Source organism: Clarias gariepinus, chromosome 5 (genome assembly GCF_024256425.1).
Source record: "Clarias gariepinus isolate MV-2021 ecotype Netherlands chromosome 5, CGAR_prim_01v2, whole genome shotgun sequence".
Taxonomy (NCBI): domain Eukaryota; kingdom Metazoa; phylum Chordata; class Actinopteri; order Siluriformes; family Clariidae; genus Clarias; species Clarias gariepinus.
The window spans coordinates 12,056,298-12,067,637 of NC_071104.1; the positions used below are offsets into that span (position 1 = coordinate 12,056,298).

Below are 11,340 nucleotides of genomic sequence, written 5' to 3' on the forward strand. Positions count from 1 at the left end.
CATACCTGGATTTCACAAAACCAGATTGGTCTGGGTTGACAATGAAGGGTAAAACAATTTCAAGCCGTTGAGCCAGGGACTTGGTTATAATTTTATAATCTACATTAAGTAGGCTAATTGGGCGATAAGATGAACAATTTGTTGGATCTTTATCCTTTTTCAGAAGCAGACTGATAATTGCTAGTGACCAAGATTCAGGTAGAGGATCCGTCTCAAAGAGATTATTTATCACCTGCATCAAAATAGGGCAAAGTTCAGGCCAGAACTGCTTATACAACTCTATGGGAAACCCATCTGGGCCAGGAGCTTTACCGGATGGCATTGATTGAATGGCATCCCAAATTTCGTCCCTGGTGAAAGGGGCATTTAATGAGCACCTAACATCATCAGAAATACTGGGAAGAGAAATCTCATTTAAATAATTAAGTAAATCCTCATTTGATCCATGATATTCAGCTGTATAAAGATTCCTATAGAAATCAGAAAAAGAAGTGTTGATGTCATGGGGATCAAAAGTAATATTGCCAGCAGATGTCCTAATTGTTTTTATAGTTCTTTCATTCTGCTCCTTTTTTAACTGATAGGCCAAGAGGCGACTGGGCTTATTACCAAACTCATAGTAACGCTGTTTAGAGTAAAGTAATAATTTATTGGTATGTTCTGTATAGTCTAGGTTAAGTTTGGCTCTAGCACTATTCAGTAAAATCCAATTATCTTGATTTGGCAACCGTTTATGTTGTTGTTCCAGATAAGATACTTCAACTTCTAGTTCTCTCCTTTTCTGTATTTTAAGTTTTTTCCTTAAAGCTGCGTAAGCAATGAGGTGACCCCGCAACGTAGCCTTGGCTGCGTCCCACTTTATCGCAGGAGAGACTGGTGAGTTCTGATTATCCTGCCAATACTGAATTATTTCCCGCCTAAAAAAAGAACAAAAACTATCATCACTTAAGAACGAAGTATCGAATTTCCAATAATTAGACCTCTGAACAGGTACACTAATGTCAATGACTAAATAAACCGGGCCATGATCAGATAACACAATAGGGCCAATGTTACAAGAACTCACATAGTGTATACAATCGGAGGGTATAAAAAAATAATCTAGTCTTGAATATGATTTATGGGGGTGAGAATAGAAAGTATAATCTCTATCTTTAGGATGCAGCTCCCTCCAAATATCCACTAGTCCTAAGTCTTTACAGGTGTTACGTAGAATATGTGAAGATTTGCAACTTATTGAAATTGTCTCTACCTAGAAAATGGTTCTGGCCTTGACTGGTGTTGGCAACTGTTTCTCTGGGGACTTGACAGTTCGATAGTTCATGACTGGAACTTCTTACAAGTCTACCTGGGTCTTCAATAACTACCTGGACTCCATATTAACATCAATTAACATCAGCTATTATAGCTGAACTGCCTCCCACCCTACACACTGTATAAATGCAGATCATTTACTGCTTTTTGTTTCACCCAAATGAGGATGGGTTCCCTGTTGAGTCTGGTTCCTCTCAAGGTTTCTTCCTCTTACCATCTCAGGGAGTTTTTCCTTGCCACTGTCGCCCTCGGCTTGCTCACCAGGGACAAACTGACCATTTTGATTCATACAAATTCACATTTCATACAAACCTAAATAATTCTTTTGACTATGTAAAGCTGCTTTGCGGCAATGAAAATTGCTAAAAGCGCTATACAAATAAAATTGAATTGAATTGAATTGAATTGAAATCTGGGGTGAAGATTTATCCAGATTTCCATCAAGTACACAGTTGAAATCACCTCCTAAAAAACCAATGTTTTTGCAGAGCTGATTGAACTTTAAAACTGCATGAGACATAAAATGAGGGCAATCCACATTTGGGGCATATACATTACCTATAGTGATATGCTTTCCATGAATTGAACCAGAGATCAACACAAATCTCCCTTCTGGATCATATTCAGCATGTTCAAGGATAAACGGGATGTTTTTATGAATGAGAATTGCAGTGCCCCTGCTATTTGATGTGAATGAAGAAAAGTATATTTGGCCAACCCAATCTCTTTTCAGCTTAATGTGTTCTTTATCTGATAAATGCGTTTCCTGTAATAGCGCTATAGATACGTTTTCTTTTTTAAGAAATGTTAAATTTTTTTTCCTCTTAATTACATGACCTATGCCTTTCACGTTCCATGTTACTAATTTAAATGAATTAACCATATTGAAAATCTAGACAAAATAAAGTCACAAAAATTATAATATACAGGGAAAAGAACAACACTTGTGCCAGTGCAAGATACCAAATATGAACAACAACAAATATGTACCACAAATAAAACGCAAAACAAACCTATAAAACCCTCCCCCAAAGACCCCATCCCCAAATGATGAGGCACAGATAGTATCAAAAAGTCACAGAACAACATAAGAGACCTAGCAACAAGTAACAACAGCACAATGAAACCACCAAGTTATAGCTCCATCATAACCCGCTCCGCTGATATCTCTAATGTAGGCAATTATCAGCAATGAATAACACCATTGGGAAAAAATATATAATAATAATAATTATATAAGTAAAAATAAATACAAATAAAATAAAAATAACTAAATACCACTAAAATATACATAAATAATAGTAGGACGAATAAGAAGGTAACATTAAATAAACATAACCAATAACTTACCCATCCACCACAAACGTAAAATGTATAAAATAACCAGAAGGTTACAACCTTCTGTGGTAGACAGCAGCATTCTGAATATTACCTTAGGAAATGCCCAACATACTTGTCCAATGGCATAATGAAAATATTCCACCGAAAGTTAAAGTGTATATTTCAGCCAAGAGTCAAATCTAGCTATTCAGAGAGTCCAAAAATGCCTTGGCTGAGTCCGGATCGTTGAACAGGCGGATCTTTCCATTATGCAGACATCTGAGCCGGGCCGGGTAGGCAAACCCTCGATACAAACCACGGGCAGCAAAAGCTTTCCCCACAGATCCGAACTCACGGCGTTTCTGCAGCACACCAGCTGACAAATCTGAATAGAATCGAAGCTCCGATCCATTATGCGTTATTTTCTTCTTCATGGCAGCTTTCAATATCGCTTCTTTATCGGTAAACCTCAGGAACCGAACTAAGATGCTTCTCGGAGCTGGATTCGGATTGGCAGACGCGAAAGTGGGAGATCTATGAGCCCTCTCAATATCCAGTACTGGAAAATCAACAGGTAGATCTAACCACTTTGGGATCATGTCTCGAAGATACGACGGAAGTGGGCCAGAGCCCTCGGCTTTCTCCGGCAGGCCCACAATCTTCAGATTCTTGCGGCGGCCTCTGTTTTCAAGGTTGTCTACTTTGGCCTGCAGTTGGTCCACCATCATCTTCAAGTTAGTCACCTGTCTATCCGTAGTTGTCGCCGAATCCTCGGCAGATGAAATCCTCCGTTCGGCTTCATCCAGACGTGATTCAACGCCAGTGACTCTTTCAGAGAGAGCGGTAAACGAATTTTGAAGGCAAGAAACAGAGTTGGCAATACCCTCCAGATGACTTGTGATTCCATCCAGACGTGATCCATTAGCCCTTATTTCTGAGAGGATCAGTGACATGTCCATGTGCGGTTCAGCGGTGCTAACGTTAGCATCTGGCGAGGGCGCATGAACAGTAGGCCTTTTCGCCTCCTTTTCTTTAGCCTTCTGTGAACGCGTCGATGCAAAAATGGGAAAATCCTTATCAGAAGGTGTGTCTGACATGTTTATAGTCTGTTCAACGAAGTTAGGTAAGAATTCGGAGGAAAAAGCGTGAATTATTAACAAAGTCAAGCGGAGCAAAAAACTTACGCAGCCATCTAACTCCGGGTCACGTGACTACCCCTCCTCATCTGCATTTTTTAATTGAAAAGAGAATATAACTATTACAGTTACATTATTTTTACATTTATATTGAATATTTTACGATTAAATCCTGTCAGTGATCTGAGTTAATGATGTGTAAAATAAAAGCTAAAAGTCTTTATGAAATGCGTTTATTTGTATCAGGAGGGGATTAGAACTGCACTGAAGCTCCTACAGTACAGGAGAAACTTAAGGTCTTTAATAATGGTAAAATTAACTGAAGTCAGACTCCAACACATATAAAAGTTCAAACATTGTTCTGACCCTCCATACCACCCATTTTTGTGTGTGATGGATGTACTGTATCCTGGGCTCCGAGGGCCTTAACTCTGGAACACACTGCTGGGATGTTGAAGTTGGAGACTGTACATGGTGGGATGCGGGTGTGATGACAGAATCTGCTGAGAGGAAGCAAGACATCTCCAGAAGTGGAATCTGGTATATGGAGTATTATGATGGTAAATATAGAACATGTCATAAACACCACAGCCAGAGCCTCTCCTCTGAGCGTGCAGCTGGACTGGGACAGAGGGAAACTGTCATTCTCTGACCCTCTCACTAACAAACGCATGCACACGTTCACACAAACATTTACAGACAATTAAATTAAAATTAAATTCAAATAACCATCTGGCAACATATTTCTCAGTCTTGATGTATTTAAATCATTTTTAATAAGCAAAACTGTATTTGTACTTGTTAACAATGTGAGGTTAATCCTAGGTGAGATGTTAAGCTGGCTGTGCAAGTTATGTGTAAAACTGTGCAGGGAAGAGATTTCAAGCTCTAAGTCCTAAGTTTTGCAAAGACCAGAAGGATTTGTATGTTAATCCTGCATTAGGTGATTATTTGATGTGACATTTTGAGATAAATTATAAGGTGGAATGAAATCAGTTTGTTCATAATGTTAATAAAAATCCAATCTTTCATAATTAGACACTTAAAACATACAGAAAATATACAAGCACCCTTCAAGTTAAACTTGGACTTTTTATTGTGCAGAATAAAAAAAACAGTTATGTGAGTAAAGTCAAACTTATTTGTTTTTTTATATAATCATCTGTTACACCAATGCACTTTTCCAAGCGTTTCACTAGTGCTTGGATACCATCATGGGAGAAAATTTTCTCAGTACACCAGAGTCTCGAACACTGACCTCCCAGGAACTCCTTTAATGGCATGTGAAAAGAAACATGTGGAAAGGGCTTGGCGCGACGTCAGGACTGTATGGGGGATGTAGCAATAACTTTCAAATGAGTTCCTGTAATGTGCAAGTGGTGTTGGTGAATGATTGTGTGTACAGTTCCTGTAGAGAGATGAGTCCCTTCAGCAAGTTGGTGACAAGTTTTCTTTCAATTTTCACAGATTAGCTGAATGACTGTAGTGGGCTCCGAGAGACAACAGCCTGTGATTGTCATTCACATATGTACGGCTTTCTGTAAAACATTTCCACTATTCAAATGTTTAACTGTGGCTAAGAGTCTCACCACCATACTGTGTTTAAGGTCTATTGTAAATGTCAACTGGGTTTATCTCTTCAAGTCTCAGTTTTACTTGAGTGCCCACAACTTACTAAAAAATAAGTAAAAATGTACATTAACTTACCATAAATTACAAGGTGCTCTGAGCCCAATCTAATCAGAAGTGAAGAATCCAAAAAGTTTGCCAAGAATAAACCAACATAACACAACCATGTTTTTTTTTTTTTTTAACAGACAGAAACAGAAGACATTAAGACTGTCATTAAACATACCCCAATTGCTTCTTCTGACAACTTTAAAATATTGTAAAATATGCCAACAGACTTTCCACACACAACTTAATGAAGATTAATAGAAATTTACCTAAAATTTCATTTAAGAACACATTTAGTAAATTAAATTTTTTTGATTATTATTAGTATAGCCGACTATTGGCGCGGAATATAAAAATATGAACTCCCCACTTTCCCATATCAAAGTGCGACTAAAAAGGTGGAAAACTGAATAAACATGAAAATGAGCAATAGCAGAAGTGAAGAATCCAAAAGTTTGCCGTGTCTAAATTCCAAGAACGCAAGGAACTTGACTTGGAAGTGTACACTTGAGGGTTTGAGGACACTGGGTATATTGCAAATGGAACGCAGAGTACAGGATCGTCACACAGCCGTGATATATTATACCATAACCATATTATACCAAAGATTGCCAGTTAGAAATACACAAAGTGAAATGAATTCACTGTTTTAACCACTTACATAGAGAGGCATCACAGCCAGCGGTAGTTTTTTAGAAGTTCTTTCCGAGGTGAGGCAGTGTTGAGTTAAACGCTATCTTTAATAACCGATTGATGTTTTGAGCTGTACACACATACATTCTCGCTTCGACAACTCTTAAAACTACACTTTGTGACACAATAACAGTAATGTTTCAAACATTTTGTAGGCTGCCGGTTGGAAAAACCAGAAAATAAATAATAAACCAGTTGTTGGGTCAAACTAACCCAACTAGGTGTTGATTTTTAAATGACCCACTACATCTTATTTGACCCAACATGAGCAACACAACAATGTACCCGAAATAACACAGAATTTTGACCCAGCGTAAACAATCCAACAATGTGTTTACAGAAACAACCCAGCATTTTTAAAGTGTACACTTTTATATGGCATACAGTTCTGAAATGACACAACAATTAATTAAAATATTTAATATACTATTAAAATAATTAATATATTCACTGTAAACTGCCACTTTACTGGGATTAAGTGTTGTTAGGAAACATTGGCCTGGTTTGATCAGGAAAGACATTCTGTTTCTGGAGGAGTTTAAGTTAAATAATGAATATAAGGTCTAAATGCAGACTTTCAGCATTGAGGATATTAAGGTTGGATGTGGTATTAAGGAGGATGTGAAAGTTGTGTTGATGGTAAGCTAAATGTTTTAACTAATTTAAACTGATACACTTTGTATGTTTTATGGTTTCCCTTATGGGTATAATCTTAACACAGACATATTCAAACTTTTCTACATGAATCCCACTTCTCAGTTTTTCAGGATTATTTTAAATTTAATAATTTGACCTGTTATAATAATAATAATAATAATAATAATAATAATAATAATAATAAAAGGGTTATTTTACATTGAATGTGAGAGATAAATGCACTAAACAGTAAGAAACTATATTTTCTCTATCATTTTACAAATCACAAGTCCCACACAAGACCTGAATGATTTCTGGATTGTCACTTGAAATTAAAGCAAGCAGACAACATTTTAAATTACCGTGCAGTTATAATCATGACAAGGCACTTTACATCAGGAACCAAGTGTTTCACTGCATTCTGTTCGTGTATCATGCGGGGCCTCTGCTTTCACAGCCCTCACGGATAGTTCTTCATGTCACCACTAGATGTCATCATCCCCTGAATTTTGAATTCTTCTTCGGGGGTTTTCCAGAAGGAAAAAAAAATGGCTTCTAAGTTTTCAGAGGAGGATTTCTCCTGTCCTGTGTGCTGTGACATCTTCAAGGATCCTGTTGTTCTGCTCTGCAGTCACAGTGTGTGTAAAGTGTGTTTGCAGCAGTTCTGGGAGACCAAAGCATCCAGGGAATGTCCAGTTTGTAGGACAAAGTCGTCTACGGAAACTCCACCTATAAGTCTGACTTTAAAGAACCTGTGTGAGACTTTCCTACAGGAGAGAAGTCAGAGATCTTCATCTGAAACAGTCTGCAGTCTGCACAGTGAGAAACTCAAACTCTTCTGTCTGGATGATCAACAGACGGTGTGTGTGGTGTGTCAGACTTCAAAGAAACACACAAACCACAAATTCTGCCCCATTGATGAGGCAGTAACAGATTGTAAGGTAAATTATATGTACATATGTAAAGTCTTGTGTCAATTAAGAATAAATAGATTAGAAAATAAAAAAAAATGAGACTTTAATAATCCTATAAAGCAAATTCCAGTGTTCCAGCAGCAAACGAGAAAATAGCGACTATTTAGTGTAAACTGAAATATTATCTTATTTTTACACAGAATGTAAATTATGAGCAAAATAGCACATTTGCATCATTGCGCAGCATTGGACTGATCAAAATGTTTTAAGTAAGATGTGTATCGTCCAAAAATTGTCGTCACCGGTGGAGAGAATATGCTATGTGTAAAGAGTGTTTTGTCCTGCACCAAGGCAGGAAGACGCTCAGTGTGCTCCTCAGTGAAGCGACTGTGGGATGGAGCGAGTGGGAGTGATTCCTCGTAATGACAATAAGCTTGTGGAGTATTCTCCTCTTCATCACCACCTCCACTGTGTGCACTCTAGAAACCATGACTAATCCAGCTCGTTGTTTATTATGGTGTTCTCGGCAGTGATGTTGCCGCTCCCAGGCGCAGCAGTGTAGAAGATAGTACCTGCCACCACAGACTCACTTTAAAGTATGTTTGTAGTAGCTGACCTCAGTTTCCTTTGCCTTTGTGGTGTTTTTTTGTTGTTGTTTTTTTTATTCTGGACTTTTCCTTCCGAAAGTTGGAACATGTAGCAGTTGTGCAATGCAATAAATAAATTAATTAATTATTAAGAGATATCGAGATAACTTCAAGCAGTAGAATAAACAGGTAGAATAACGACAAATTGCAATCTTTGTTATTTTAATTGTAGCATGGATGTTGCTACAAGATGGGCTGGTTTGAGTATGTCACAAACTTGTTTCAGGAGGAGCTCAAAACTGCAGTAAAGCCTCTTCAGGAGAAACTGAAGATCTTTAAAGACTGTAAACTGAACTGGAGTGAGATGGCAGAACATATAAAGGTATCAATAACATGGCCTTGATATTACAATGATAATTTACATTACTGCATAATAATTTATAATTCCTTTCATTTCCTCTTTACCACAGAATCAGGCTCAGCACACTGAGCGTCAGATTAAGGAGGAGTTTGAGAAGCTTCACCAGTTTCTACGAGATGAAGAGGCAGCCAGGATCGCTGCACTTAGAGAGGAAGAGGAGCAGAAGAGTCAGATGATGAAGGAAAAGATTGAGAAGCTGAGCGGAGAGATAACATCTCTTTCAGACACAATCAGAGCCATAGAAGAGGAGATGGGAGCTGAAGATGTCTCGTTCTTACAAGTTAGCATCATTTACTTAGTATTTATATTGTGAGAAAGTAAAACTTTCTTCAATCATCAGAAACTTCACATTTCAGTAATGTAAAAATGTAAACCATATCCACTGATGTTTGCTTTGTTGTTTTACAGAACTACAAGTCCACAGTGAAAAGGTGAGTGATGTGGTTCCTGTCTCTCTCGTTCTCTGTATTTCTGAATCCAAACCCACAGCAACACTGATTTCTGAATGTTTTTTCAGAGCCCAATGTACAGTACAGCATCCAGAGGAGCTTTCAGGAGCACTGATCCATGTGGCAAAACATCTGGCCAACCTAAAGTTCAGGGTCTGGGAGAAGATGCAGCACACTGTTCCATACAGTAAGACTTCTTTACTCTTCTCTTTTTTTCTCTCTTTTGTTCTTTTTATGTATATAGACTTATATATGATGTACTTGTGTGTTCCTCAGTAATTCTGGACCTGAACACTGCTCATCACTTAATCATTGTATCAGGTGACCTGACAAACGTGATACATGATTTTATGCGTTTTGGGAAACCAAAGGTTCCTGATAATCCAGAAAGATTTGATGATAGTCCATGCATCCTGGGCTGTGAAGGCTTAAACTCAGGGACACACTGCTGGGATGTTGAAATTGGAAACAGTATAGACTGGTATGTGGGTGTAATGACAGAATCGGTTCAGAGGAAAGGAGATGTGTTTTCCAGAGATGGAATTTGGTATTTTAGTTGTTACGATGGTGGATATAAGGTCGGTTATACACATCGAAAATTCCGTTTCCTCTTATTGGAACAGAAACCCCAGAGGATCAGAGTGCATCTGGACTGGGACAAAGGAGAGCTTTCATTTTCTGATCCTCTCACTGACACACACATATTTACTTTCAAAGACAGATTTACTGACACATTACTGCCATTCCTAGGTGTTGTTGATACAGAATTGCCATTAAAAATTCTCCCACTTCAGTGCTCTGTAACACTGAATCAGATCGCTTAGAGCTGAAATTGTTTAGTCTGTTTTTTATTAACATAATCCTGCCTAAAAGGTCATTAATCTTTGTAATTCATTTTACAGAATGTCTGAAACTTAAGTTGTTAATTATGTAGTGTGTCTAAAAGTATCTGGACACTTAAGCCCCAAGAACTGTATGTCAAATCAGGGAAGAAAAAAAGAGATGCGATATCCTGATAATTCAGTACATTCAGGTCATCAGCTGACTTCATTTTTTTTGCCGCATAACGTTGCTGATCCTAGACCTGACCAACTGAAGCAACCCCATGACCCCAACTCTTCATGTGCTTACCTTCTTACCCTGACACGCACATGATTCTGAACTCATCAGACCACATAACCCCTTTTCCATTGCTCCGAACCTGCCTGGCCCTATGTGTAAAAGTAGCTTCCTACCTGGTTGTGCCTCGTTTGGTGGCATCAACTACAATCAAGTGTTTGCAGGAACTGGTAATGCTTGACATTTTGGTAATTGATCAACAATTGATTAATCAACTGGTAATTGCTTGACTTTTCCATTGCTGTGGAGGAATTTTGGCCCACTCTTCTATGAAGAATTGGTCTCATTTAGCCATGTTTGAGTCCGTAGAATATTTGCCCAAAAGTCTTGGAGCTAATCAAGATGGTGAGTCTGTTTAAATGGTGAGAAGTAGTCCTCCTGTTAGTTTCTTGTCATGGTGCGTGCCACACTGAACATTGACTAGAGAAAGCAAAGGAAATAGTTGTCTGAGGAAAACAGAAAGAAACTTATTGACATTCTTATATGTTTGTATGGCATGACTAACTAATGTTTCATTCATACTTATATGGGTTCATTTACTGTATATGTTATCTAAATGTTGGTAAAGTTAAAAATAAATATATAAATAAAAGCAATCATCATTTTCTTTCTCATATCCTGCCTACAGTCTCTCCCTGACTGCCCCTTAGGATTTATATAATGAATAAAAAGGTGCATATATGTTTTACACAGTTTTATTTAAAATCTAAAATATGTATTGTCTGTAGTTTGAGATGTAGATTTTTTTTTAATTATTCAAAATATTAACCTTAAATAACTTATTACTGTACATACGTGTTAGTGCACTCTTTATAATCATTAAATCTAAGCCACATTTCCCTAAAGATTCTTGATAATGCTTCTCTTTTAAATACCTGGACTGCAGGTGTTTTTCCTAAAGCAGCTTAAGAGATTATTTTCACTGTATTAAACTATGTCAAAGCTTGTCCAAAGCTTGTCCAAAGTGAAGATTCAAAATAGTCTAGAAAAGGCATCTGACCAATCTTGGTCCCAGAATTAGTTTTTGCCTCATTTCTCTATTTTCTTACAAATGTCAGCCTTTTATTTCAGCTT

The 11,340-nt window shown here is 37.6% G+C and overlaps 1 protein-coding gene across 1 annotated transcript; it reads left to right on the forward strand.

The window, feature by feature from the left end:
* Window positions 1-7,323: 7,323 nt before the first annotated feature.
* LOC128524487 (E3 ubiquitin-protein ligase TRIM35-like) lies at window positions 7,324-11,100 on the forward strand. The gene is made up of 6 exons (XM_053497066.1): window positions 7,324-7,717; window positions 8,564-8,659; window positions 8,748-8,978; window positions 9,107-9,129; window positions 9,216-9,356; window positions 9,416-11,100. Exons 1-6 carry the CDS (start codon window positions 7,325-7,327, stop codon window positions 9,969-9,971), a joined length of 1,440 nt encoding a protein of 479 aa, XP_053353041.1. The 5' UTR covers window position 7,324; the 3' UTR covers window positions 9,972-11,100.
* The last annotated feature ends 240 nt before the right edge of the window (window positions 11,101-11,340 follow it).

Bases quoted from the DNA above. Each gene is read 5' to 3' on its own strand.
- LOC128524487 (XM_053497066.1), top strand. From the start codon at position 7,325: ATGGCTTCTAAGTTTTCAGAGGAGGATTTCTCCTGTCCTGTGTGCTGT. The intron at 7,718-8,563 runs GTAAATTATATG...AACTTGTTTCAG, and splicing joins AGGCAGTAACAGATTGTAAG to GAGGAGCTCAAAACTGCAGT. The intron at 8,660-8,747 runs GTATCAATAACA...TCTTTACCACAG, and splicing joins AGATGGCAGAACATATAAAG to AATCAGGCTCAGCACACTGA.